The sequence below is a fragment of the Furipterus horrens genome, unplaced genomic scaffold (genome assembly GCF_987537825.1).
Source record: "Furipterus horrens unplaced genomic scaffold, mFurHor1.1.pri manual_scaffold_17, whole genome shotgun sequence".
NCBI lineage: Eukaryota > Metazoa > Chordata > Mammalia > Chiroptera > Furipteridae > Furipterus > Furipterus horrens.
The window spans coordinates 21,777,769-21,791,039 of NW_028327187.1; the positions used below are offsets into that span (position 1 = coordinate 21,777,769).

Below are 13,271 nucleotides of genomic sequence, written 5' to 3' on the forward strand. Positions count from 1 at the left end.
ATCCTTGTCGGCGCATGTATGGGAGTCAAGCGATCTATGTCTCTGTCTCTTAAATCAATAAACATTTTTTTAGAATTTAAAAAACAGTCGTTTAAAAGTATTATTTTAAAAATAACAAACCCATTATGTGTAAACATGAAGTTCATAAACAAAGTTGAGGGTGGGGAAAAGCATCCCAGAAGAAATTATTTCTACTATTACTTTGATTCTAAACATTGTACTCCCCAGCTACCAGCTGTGTGAATATGGTTTCCACCTAACAACAATTTTTAAATAGTATCTTGTGTTTTTGGTGTATTTTTCCAATTACATTTTTTTTTTTTTTTTTATGAAGCTGTGTTGGGGACTATTGGAGAACTGAACTTGCAGCATTTTTATAGTATAGATAACATGAGTTTTGTTAGGCTCATTTCAGCATCGCTATATATTTTTTCCTGGATCCAAGAACAGTATACAGCTATTTTCAGCACTGTTATGGGCTTCCATTTCAATCCTGAGTGAGTTCATAAGCATAGGTGATACATAATATGCTATCCAGCTTTTCTGCACGTGACACTGCCCACCTGCTGTATCCACAGGCTACTCAACTCAACAGGGTTCCTTATGCCTATGTCCCATGTGACCCAGCCACCCTAGCCCAAAGGACTGTGAAGTGACTTGGCAGGGTAGCCCTGAATTCTAGAGTTAGATGAACTGAGCCAATAAGAACCTCTCCTAGTGAGAGAAATGAGTCTGGAATAAACAAGGACATGATCAGAGTAGCACAGAAGAAGCAGGGAAGCTTGTGTAGGAAAAGTAACAAGCAGAACAGAGGCCTACTGTGGAGTTCCCCAGGAGTGAGAGGAGAAGCTGACACAGTGACAGAGGGTCATTGAGTCACCATAATAGTGGAGATGGAAGCTAAGTACACTTGAACCTAAATGCAGGGGTCCCCAATCTCCCTCCTCCCCATCTTCTGGCATTACTGCCTGAACTCTGCCTCCTGTCTCCCATACCCCTCCCTGGCCTGAGCTCCTCCTGCCTCCACCCCAACCTCCATGGAAAAACTTTTCCACGAAACCTGCCTTTGGTGCCAAAAAGGTTGGGTACCACTGCCTAAATGGCATTCTATTTGACCATGAGACCTGACAGTTATTTTTAAAGTAATGTTATTGTTTCTATGAGGTTTGGCTCCTTTTTATTTTTCTGTCTCCATGTATTTGTAGAACTCCATAGCAACTGAAGTAATAATGGAAGCATCTCTGTCTTCATAACCTGTCCTTTTTGCAAGACACAGAAATGTTCAAGGTAACAAGCAAAAGGGGGGGCTCATTATTATAAAGATACGGGGTACCTCCTAGAACTGCAGAACTGGAATGTAGATGGGTGCCATGAGGGGCTGCTGGACTCAGAAAGCCAAACCGGTCTTGGAACCCAGACAGTTGGCTTATTTCTGAGTATCTTCTTCATTCCTCTCTCTTTGACCTCTGTAAGTGGTAATCTGTGCTGTACTCCTGGCCTGATAGTCCATTGCCCTCTTGGTGGATAAAAATACATTAACCTACAAAAGCAGAAACTGCTTGGCCAGAGAAGTCACCTACCTGGCTTAGGATCTTTTTCTGGAAAATTACTGAACTATACCAAGTGAAATGTTTAATGGCCTATTCAAGTGAACTCTATTTGGGAATTTTCCCTTCTCCACGCCCTGTAATCTCAAGACTTAATGAAAATAAAAGTAACTCCTTTTGACAAACAACTGATGGATCCCTGACCTAAAGTGGTTATAACTGCAGAAATCCTTAAACCCAAATTTGCTGTTGTCAGTAGATATGCCAGTGTTCAATGTTTTGTGGCACTTTCAAGTTCAAGGACAAACACTTGCCCATTGGACATTTTGGTTATACCCAAATTTGTGCCTTTGATTTCCTGCTTTATAGCATATTATTATGGTCCATTATTCTTAGTCTAGGGTCAGGGCAGACCCTGAGCAAAATTGAGAAGTATGCACAATATTTTTTCATGTGTCCCCCTTCTCCCCCCATTTAGGACCCTCTCCAAAGAAATGAAATCTTCTGTAGTAACTTCTGCCACCACAGTAGGCAGTATGAAAGACATCGTGGATATTGGAACCTACTTGCAAGGTTAATCCTGACAAGAATAATCTGTTAAGAAAAAAAGACTACCCCCTCCAAAAAAATCAAAACAAAGCCATAGTTTTAATCCCAATTCTTTAATTCGAAAAGAGACTGATGCCCTATAAAACTAGGAAATTATTTTATAGCAGATCCCCAAGTCACCTTGTGATTACTTAGAATGAAGAAAATGAATGTTCTTCGAGCTCTAGTTTTATCAACTGCCAAAATGTTCTCTTGGTTTTTGTAATCTGGTACTTTTATCAAGTTATCTCTAAAATGTTATACTTAGGAGAGTAAAAATGTAATTTTATGCAGAGTGAGGAAAATAGTAAAATATTCAGAATCTTTGTGACTTGAAAATAAAGTTTGGGATTAAAATGGGTCCTCAGTTATATTCTGTCAGAAGTATTATTTTTAGAATATAAAGTTACACAAAATTATTTGGAACTTTAATATTTATTTGTTTTGCCCCAGTTATTACAATATCCAACTTAAAACGATGCTAATACAATCTTGGCACCCCCCACATTTAAGTAAACCAATTTTACGTAAATGTAAAGTCTAGTGTTAATATATATATCCCCTTTTTGAGCCACATCATTAACAAAACTTTACAACTACATAAGCTATTTAAAGAAAGCTCACAACTACCAAAAGCATACCCCAAAATCAAATTTTTGAAAATGCAAATTTAGCTATCTCTAGTGCCAAACATATGCTTCAAAATGCCCCAAGAAAACATTTTTTCTGATATCACAAATCTAAATCTGATGTTTACTGACAACAGTTGTTTGAAATAACAATCATTAACAAGCGTATAGCAATAGCCAGTAGGAGCGGAGGATATGAAACCAAAATTTTATGTCTGATTTCCAAGGGCAGGGATCAAGTAGGTCATACTCTTACAGGGCTTAAGCACCATATCAGGTTTAATGAAATCAAGTAGGAAGATGGTATGACAAAAACTGCATACCCAGGTGTTAGGGATTTCATGTGGTACTTCTGCATTTTTTAAGGGAGAGGGCACTGCTTACCAAAGAAATTAATTTCCTTAAAGGAAGTACTTCAGACACCAGCAGGCTTGCAGATTTTTCAACAGGGGTCTGTCCTTCTCGGAAAGGGGTGGGGGCTTCAAATGACACCATAAATGTGGCCACTTATTTTGCCTGTAAACAAGGCAAATTCTTCACAATATTTGTGAAAGAAAACGTCCAATTATCAATCAATGGTAGTTGTAAATAGAACAGCATTAAGTCAGTAAGTGTTGACCCAACAAGGCAAGCTCCTTGCCCCAGATCCTCATGCATTACTTTATACTTACTGACCCCAAAACATTTCCATTGCAATTGTAAAGTTTACTTATAATGAAATAGAGATTAATGAAAAGGGGTAGTCAAAAAGCCTGTGAAGGTTTGTTTTGAGGGACTTTGTTATTTAAGAAAAGTGCAGAAGAGATGTTTTTGATCTCCTTTTCATATGCAAGGTATAATGTGTACATTTACAACACATAATAAAAATATACACAATTTTATGCAAATCACAGGAATATATGAGAAATTAGAAGCATTATAGATGTGATGGAGACAAATTAGATCTTTAAATGTTATCTTGTTCATTTTACCTTCCCTTCTATGCAACCTCCCTTAAGACCCACTGACATATAAATGTGTCTCTCTACACCTAGCGGGACTTCACTTTATTTAGAAAGCCCAATAACGCTAATGTTTGTACTTTAAAGAAAATCATGGTTTGTCTTTTACCTAAAAGGGACCTTTACTCCTAAGATTTTAACACAATTCATAAACAACAAAAATCCTGACACCAGACAGCTATGCACAGCTCAGAATCAGATACATACACTGGGAGGAAAAATACCATTTTTTTCATTTAAAAGCTATACTCTGTCATCTTCCTTCTTCACACTTCACACAGTGAACAGGTCACACTAATTTCAGACACCTGTGTGCTCCTAGCACCTGGGACCATTCCCATCACAGCCAGGTTGTCAAGAGGGATATCCGCAAGAGGAGGGTCAGGCAGCTCTGCCTTGCAACAGAGTAACTGAGCTTTGAAATGCTTCTGGAAGGTTTTGCTCAGCCAGTAAAGAGCAAAGGGATTTACACAAGAATTGCTGAAAGCCAGAACCCGAGAGAAAATGGTGACAATAAAATGAATGGCAGAGGGGTCCATGTAAGTTTGATAAGTGAATGAGCGGTAGAGATACAAGAGGTGATTTGGCAACCAGCAGAGAGCAAACAGAGCCACTAGCACCAACACCGTTCTGGCAATTCTCTTCCGGGATTCAATCTATAAGTAGAAATAAAAATTGCAAAGGAAGAAAATTATTTAGCTGGCAGAGGCTTTTAAAAGTCATTCTCTAGATTTACATGGAAATGTACAATCAACAAACTGGTGCCCCTTTGAACATGTGTTTGTAAGATAACTGCCTGACACATGTGGGAAGGCAGCCTATGACTATAGAATGCAGCAAGTTAATTAGCATGGTAACTCATGTTCTTGGTCTCATTAGGTCTAATTTAGAGACTCCTGCTCCTGGTTTCGAGATACTCTAAGATGTCTCCTATAATCTCAAGGGGTGTAGTGGAATTCTGGAAATTTTAATTAAAAATATAACACACACCCCCAAAGAAAATAGAGAGATTATACAAGCCTGGTTTCACCATATCAGCAGTGACTGACTAGGTTAGAATATTATTCTGGGGTTTATGAAAGTTGCCAAGTTGGTATCAAAAATTGTTTTAATCTATAGGAATTCTAACTATATAGTCGAAAGAATAAAAACCAATGTGCCTCCTTCATATGTGAAAATAATCCTACACCTATTAATAAAAGAAATTAACCAGATGAAATGAAGATGTTGCCTGTGGTCACAGATAGCAAAGATAACTGTTCACATGGGCATTAAGTATGCAACTTGAGCTTTATGAGCACTGCTATTGAACCAACTGAATGGACCAGCTCCAAAAAGAAGGCACTGAGTGAGCTCTCTGTAAACTGGTCAAGAGGTAAATGGAATCACCCCTCTCCCCTCAAGAAAGATAGAATTCCTGTTGCATTTTAAATGTCAGGTGTAATAATGTTTTGGCAATATTCTTTTTATTCTGTTCATATTTATAGGAGAAGAGCACACCTGGCTCTTGCAATAGTCTTTTTTTTTTTTTTTTAATTTCTTGCAGTAGTCTTAAATAAGCTTCTAACTGTGTTCTCTTGCCACTGACACTTCATCTCTGGAGACCTCAGTTTACTCATCTCTGTGTAAGTGGTTTGCATTGGATAATATTGTGGCTTCCTGCCAGCTCTATCATCCTGTGTTTTTCTATCATTCTGTTACACTTTTAAACAAAAGATACTTCACTCTGTAGTCTCACCTTGTGCAATCTTCCTCACTATTCCATGAGTAAATAAGTTTGACTGCTACCAAATTTCAGCTGTCCCTTTCCTAATAATAAGAGTTCTACCATTTATTAAATGTTTACTATGCACCAAGGACTATGCTAAGCATTTCATATATATCATCCAGTCCCCATCTTCATTTTACAGACAAGGAAACTGAGGCTCAGGGAGTTTAAGTAACTTGATCAAGATTGCTCAGCTGGAATTAAATTCTGGGTCTGATAGACTCCAGAGCCCATGATCATAACAAAAATATTATACTGCTATTCTATTTATTGGTCACAGGTGCTAAAGTAGGACCTTTCACTTCTAAATTCATTCATGAATCCTGATTAGTACATACCTGCTTGCGAGCATGGCTTTGTTCCTCAGTAGGTATGTTCCAGGTGCTTCTGTAAAGAGTCTTAGCAATCAAAGAATAATAGACAGAGATAATAGAGAGTGGAATAATGTAGAACACTAAGAAGCACAGCAGAGAATGTATCTCTTGTAGAAGCCTCTCTGAAACGGGATAAGAGGCACATGATTCAAATGTCATATTTTTGTTGGGATCTTGAAAAGTATATACATTTGAAAATATAGCCTCTGGTAGAGCAATTATCATTGACATGATCCAGATGCACCCAGCTTTCGCACAGGTCTTCAGGATGGCATTGGAGGGCTGTCGCTCTAGTGGCTTCACAATTGCCTTGTATCTAGAAACACATAAGCATAGGTAAAGATCAAATAAATATCAAAATTACAGAATCTTAGGGTTAAAAGTGGTCATCTGGTTCTACCGCCTATTCAAATGTATACAACCAAGTCAACATTAGCCACCTGGAATTAGTTATAGTTTCAGATACATGTAATTCATCCCAGTGTTTTTTTATTTGTGCTCATCACCTCTTCCCTTATTCATCAGTATAAGATATCCCAGGCTTGAAATTTTATAATTTTATGCGTAGATCCTCTACTTAGAACAAATAAATTTTTCCAGCATGATTTATGTGTAATTTAGAATAAGTCATTGTGTATTACATTAAATATTCTAAAAGACCTCCTTTTTTGTAGAAGTGACTGATGTTAAACCTAATTCTCCTTTCTTTCTATAAAAGAATTCCATGAGTTTATACAGTAAAGAGGAGAGGGTTAATTTCTTCCGTGTTCAAAAGTGGTAATTTGTTGCCCAAGCCAATAGTAGGTAGATTTGGGGCAAGAAGAGGGTGAAATCGGAAGCCCTGTGCCCATGCAAACATGTCTTTTTATTTTGAGATATCCCCCTTAAAATCTATAGCCTTTAAGTAAAGCTTCCCTCAAATGTAAAACCAGTCAAAGCAAAGATTTAAAAAAGACACCAAGAAAGCTTTTACTCCTCTCAGATTCCAGAATCTGAAGAAGCTATTCCTTCTGGTACTGCCAGGCATTTATTACTTACAGGTTTCTTGCAGACTTTCCTAAGCATCACTTTTAACATTTAAAGCCTCACTTCTGTTCATGTTTTCAGTTACCACTCTACAGTAAGAACACGGTAAAACACATTACACTGAAAATATCCTAACCAAGGCCAGACACTCTGACTGCCAGGGTTCTCACATGCCCTACCCACAGAGCTCTAAAGGTTAAACAAGATTATTTTATTGCTCTGGAAACAAGAATGTCATTGAATGCCTATAGAGAAAACAATTAAGTGATGACATTACACTGAGTTACCAGGAAGCCAAAAACCCTGTCATTTTTCTACTATTAATTAATTTGATGAATTTCAAATATATTAGATGTGTGTATTTTTTTTAACTGGTCTTTTGGTGGTCAATAATACATATGTGATCAATTCACACTTAGGCGGTGTTTTAATGTTGACAATATTGCACCACTAGGCTGCACTAATGTATAAAGCATGAATTGTTTTTCTTTTACACCTGGCACAATTTGCCGTAACAAACTGGGGGAAAAATATCATTCGAATATTCTTTCAGGCAAACAATTATATTTCAAAGAGAACACATTATCTCTAAAACATACAATTTCAACCTCTCCCTTGATGATAACACAGGAATTTTAATACCCTTACACCAACTTTTATTTTAAATGCCCCCCGATTTTTCAATCTTGCACCCAGGTTAAATACAGAGTGTGAGAAAAGCAGGATAGTAGCCAGTAAATGCTAAGTACAAGCTTTCATTTCTTTCCATATCTTGTTCTCTTTTCTTTTTGCCTCATTTCACACCCTGGCAAATATAATTGAGAAAAGAAACCCACCTGTCAGCGCTGAGAATTGTCAGCGTGAACACTGATACACCAACAGAAGTGAGCCGGATGAAAGAGAGCACCTTACATCCAATTCTTCCGAACAGCCATCCTTCTGCAAGGTAGTAGGTTGCATCCACCGGCACACAAGTTAGCAGAAGTAAAAGATCTCCAAAAGCCAGGCTGGTGATAAAAATATTTGGAACCGTTTGCATGGATTTGATCTTGAAAAATACTTTGATGAGAATAGCATTTCCAAGGATGCCCACTGAAATGATCACAGCATACGTTATGTAGATGGCACACAATGCTTCTATTCCTGGAGAGCTGTCTCCGGTCCATCCTTTATTCTTGGTGTCATTAGGAACGACAGAACTGGATGACTCTGTGTCATTTGTGAATAAAATTAAAGTCTGCTTAGGTGGCTGAGGCTGACTTGGAGGCATTTCTTCTGAAGACTATGTCTTTGATATTTTTTCTGTTCAGCTCAAATGTAGTTGATTGTCATGTCTAATACCCACGTCTAGTAATGAGACAGTAGAGGAACAGAGCAGAATGGCAAGCAAATTCAAGACATCCGGATACTCCTTTCCTTCAGTTGTTCTGTGTCTCCCAGCATGCTTGGCTAAGTGCTTATGAATCTGGCACTGAAGAGTGGGAGGTGGAGGAGTTTTATTGACGTTTCCATGACAGAAAGAGGGGGGGTTTGGGAAATGCTCTGCAGTTGCTTGTTCTTCCCTATTGGGAAATTTTATAAATAACTAGATAGTATAGAATAATAGCTATTGTTTATTACACTCACTCTGTTTCCATATCTAACCACGAAGGTCTATATAGACCTTATCACTTTTCTCCTGGAACTCATTCATATTCTCCTGCAATCAGAAGATGGTCTAACCCACGTTATTTTACATGGTAAATAAGTGTCCGCGTCCCCTGAAGCACAAACTTGAGTCCACCTCTCTAGACTTCATATCAGTGAGGTACTGAAGCAGAGATCATTCACATTTCAACAGGGCTGACGTCACCTCCAAGGAGGGGTAATTCAGGTGACCTGGGCTTACCACTTCATTCTGACACATGATAATTCCCAACTTTGTGCATATTACTGAGGCTGCATCACACATTAGCAAAGCAACATTTAAGAGATGAAAATGCAGGCAAATCACAGTTGCTTTGTCTCTAAATGTCCTAATAAAACAGTTTTTGCTGTTTGTCTTAGTGCTATATATTTTAAAATGCATTTTAGGGTTTCTGTTTTTTAAAAAAATGGCTAAAATGAGCCTGCCTTGTTACAAAACAAAATAACACAAAACATAGCTCAAATTTCTGACACAAAAAGAATTGAAAGAATAAAAATTATTCTTTTCAAGTGAGAGAATGCCATAGGTTACTCCACAAATGATGGACATGTAGATAATGTCAATGGAAGGAGGCAGAAAATCAAGAAAATTTACCTTAGTACTAGCAAGAAAAGAACCTTGTTACAGAAAATGCAAGTATGTGGTTTATGTGTGTGTGGGGAGTGGGAGGTTGCTTGGGAGTGGGAAACCTGCATTTTGAAGGCACTTAATAATATAACGTTCTAAGAAATTTTTTCTGAAATGATCAGTTTCAAAGGATAATTTCTCAGCTATGAGAAACTTTTTGTAGTAAGATGTTTATTAACATAACCATACAATAATTAGCCTGGGAAGTGAAATAAAAAGCAGCAAAGTATTTGGCTAACCAATCAACAGTAGAGGCTAACAAATATTGCTTTTTATACTGACAGAATAGGTGTAATAAATTTTACAGGAAAGTGAATTGGATTAACTGAATCAATTATCTGGTTAATTTGAGCTCCCTAAACCACACCAATTCTCTACCCTTTATGAAATTATCTCCAGAGCTTGAATTACTCAGCTAAATAACTGTTTTGATGGGGATGGGGAGGGGAAATGTTTAGGTAAACACAAGTCTTTTAGCTTTTATTATATACACTTAAGTAATTTCATGCACGGGGCTGGCTCTTTTAAGGTGTTCTTTACAAAAAGTGGCTTTATGTGGTTTATATATTATTCTCACAAAGCTAATGATAAAATCTCTGGGATTTTTACATAGAGTTCAGGAAAGAACAAACAGAATCTCCCAATTCATACCTCAACTTATGGCCACACAGAAAGAAACAAACCCTGCATGTGATTTCCAAAACCATCTGGATTCCAAAGATCTCATGCATGCTTTTTATCACGCTCCAGCCACCAGCCTGCTTTTTCTCCTCTTTCTTCTTTCTGGTCAGGAGAAGTCAGGAGAGAGCAGTGATATTAGGGTGGTACTAGAGCAGTGGTGTCCTTATCTCTAGAAATCTAGAATCCCAAAATATCAGAGATTGAAGTGACCTTAGAAATGATAAAATCAAATCCTCTCTTTTTCAGAGGCAGAAATGAGGTACAGAGGGGGAAATTATTTCATGCAAGTTCACACAAGTACTCTATAACTGCGGTGAAATGGGTTCCTTCTCAGTTCCAAAAGGTTAAAAATCAGTGAAAAGAGCAGAAAAACAGTTCCTGACAATAAGCCATGTTTGCTCATTTGGCACTGTGGACTTAGTTTTTCTGTATGTTTTATTAACCTAAGACTAAGAGATTTCCTGGATAACAAGCAAATTATGATAGATAATTTAAATGCATCTGCTTTATTTTCAATTTATAAAAGCTTTTATTATTGTATATTTTGTCAGCATTTGCTAATATTACAGTATGTAGAGTTTCTAATTTTTTAAATTTAATATTATTATTTTATTACATTGATATCATTAGTGACATTTGATTTTTAATAAGAATAGCCAACATCTACTTCTTTTACCTTATAATTCACCACAAAACATCAGCATGTCTTTTGTAGCTAAAGTTGCAGGGTGCTTAGCCTATACAAAGAGATGAAACCTTTTTGTTTGTTTGTTTTTAGGTCATTATCATCCAAGGTTTTCAAAACCAACTACTTAGTTTGAGATTAAGCAATTGTAATACAATCTTTTTTTTCATTTTTATTATATTTTCTTGATTATGCTATTACTGTTGTCCCAAATTTTTCCTCTTTGTCTGCCTCCACCCACCCACCCCCAGCTCCCTCAGGCAATCCCCACACCATTGTCCGTGTCTATGGATCGTGCATATATGTTCTTTGGCTGCTATATTCCCTATGCTGTACTTTACATTGCCATGACTGTTCTGTACCTGCCTACTTGTACTTCTTTTTTTGTTTGTTTGTATATTTATTTTTTTATAAATTATATAGTTGTTTTATTGTATTTATATCCTATACTAAACAGCATATACTAAATAGTATATATCTACAAAAGTGGAAATTATAATAGATTAAAATAAATAATTATATGTCACATTATTTTCTTCTCACATACCCTGGTGTACATATAACTTATTTTGGAGATCACTGGTATAAAGGTGGTGTTAGAATAAGATTGAGAAGACTCGATTCTATTCCTGGCTCTTGTACCTTGGTCAAGTAATTTATTATATGTGGGTTTTTGTTTATTTCTAAAACTTGAATATCTAGGCTGTTTTTTCTGTAAGCAAGTTATAATTTTGCTTTTTCTTACACTGCACTTAGTCTAGGTTTGTAGGTAATGATTTTTGTACATACTAATTGTAGCAGTCAGGACATTTGAGCATAATTCTTGACAACATAACCCACATTTTATTTGTGATGGGTTAACTCCTGTACTTCGTAGTCCTTTCATATTTTTGCCCATCCCCCCGACTGCCTCCCATCTGGCAACCATCAAAACATTCTCTGTGTGAGAAATGCTCACAATAAAAACCAGGACACAGGACTTGAGCAGCAAAGCGAGGTGTTTATTCACGAGTCTGCAGAGTTGGGCGCACCCTCAGCCAGGAGAATGTGCGTGCCAAGCAAAGAAAACTGGTTTATAGTAATGCGTTTAGCTCCCCTTCCCTAACACAATTAGCTCCCCCACCCCTCTCCTTCTCCCTGGTTTCTCTCCATTACTGGTTATTCCAGAGTTATAATCTAATGCGATTATCTAAATGCCCCGATTTTGATTTTTAAATATGCTAATACAGTCAACTCCCCTCTCAGAGATCCTCTAATTACATTTGCCCTTTGTTACTACTGGTTTTCTAATGGTTTGGGAGTCACTATTTCCTTGTTTCCTACAATTTCCCCCTGTCCCTTTCGGAAAATTGACTACTCAAACCATTCTATTTATCCCTTCAAATCTAAGGATTTCTTGACTTTCTTCCTCATAGGATTCCCGTTGGCCTCTAGGAGGAGGAGATTATGAAAAGTCGCTGGCGTTTGCTTAGTTAGCGCAGTCTCAATTAGTCTCTGAACCAAACCTCTGACGCATGGAATAATACAGCAAACTAAAGCTGTGAGGACACCTGCTACCACTACAAGGGATATGAGAGCTCATGAGATCATTCCTTTCCAGTTGCCAAACCAATTTTCTAACCATCCTGTTATGGCATTATCAATACCTGAGTTCTCCACTAGTTCATTTGCTAAGGTAGTTAGTCCCTGCAGAGCCTTAATAATAGACCCATCAGGGGCTGTATTATTAGGGATAAAGGTGCAACACTGTCCCCCAAGCATTGCACATACACCTCCCTTTTCTGCCAACATCATATCCAGTGCCATCCTGTTCTCCCAAGTCACTCGACTGGTGGCATCTAATTGTTGAGCAATTCCTTCTATAGCATTCCTAGTATAATTGATAAACCTCTGCTGGTTATAATAAATATAATTTATCCAATCAACATTTTTATTAATGGTCGACCACCAGAACAGCACTGACTCAAACCCTGCTGCTATCTGATTTCTAGCTTTAAACTCATCTGGAACTCCTCTAGGGACCCAAAAGGCGTCAATATAGATAGGATCAAAGGATCCACCAGGCGCCATTGACCTCTTTTTTCCTAGAAGGAGCAGTCTGGACCGGTTTTGGAAATGCTAGGGTAAATGGGATAGCCAATTGAACCAGGGCACAGGTTCTACTCCACTTGTCAGGTAGGATTTTCCAGAGACTCCTCTGCCCACAATACCACCAGACATCTGCTCTAGGGATTTGGAGGGGAATATAGTTGTCTGACCCACTGTGAAGGTGGCTTGCATTTCTGGTATGAGTGCATGTTAGGAGTTCTCCCACAGGGGTACCTGAATTCACTTCCCACCTAGAGAGGCAAGAAGAGTAATTCATGGGCCCCACTAAGTATGGAGGGAGGGACTGAGTCCCATCACTCCTTATGGAGGGAAAGAGGAGAGAAAAGTTTCTGCAAGTCTCATTTCCCCATGCATTCTCATCATGGGAGAGAGTGAGCATACAGGCCATTCCCGAGGGGTCAGAGTCCCAGCCTAGTGGAAATGGTACGACCTGCGCCTGGGGTCTCCCTGGGGCACAAGCATAACAGTTGCTTTTACTCAGGGATTTAACGGTAAATTTGACCCATTCTACCCAAGCATTTGCGTCCCCATACCCAGTCTCTATCTCTA

At 38.0% G+C, this 13,271-nt stretch overlaps 1 protein-coding gene across 1 annotated transcript; it reads right to left on the reverse strand.

Moving 5' to 3' along the window:
* Positions 1-4,008: 4,008 nt before the first annotated feature.
* BRS3 (bombesin receptor subtype 3) lies at positions 4,009-8,203 on the reverse strand. Its single transcript, XM_090265061.1, is given in 4 exon segments — positions 4,009-4,052; positions 4,055-4,421; positions 5,872-6,223; positions 7,770-8,203. Coding segments are annotated over 4 exon segments (1,197 nt in total).
* Positions 8,204-13,271: the final 5,068 nt, after the last annotated feature.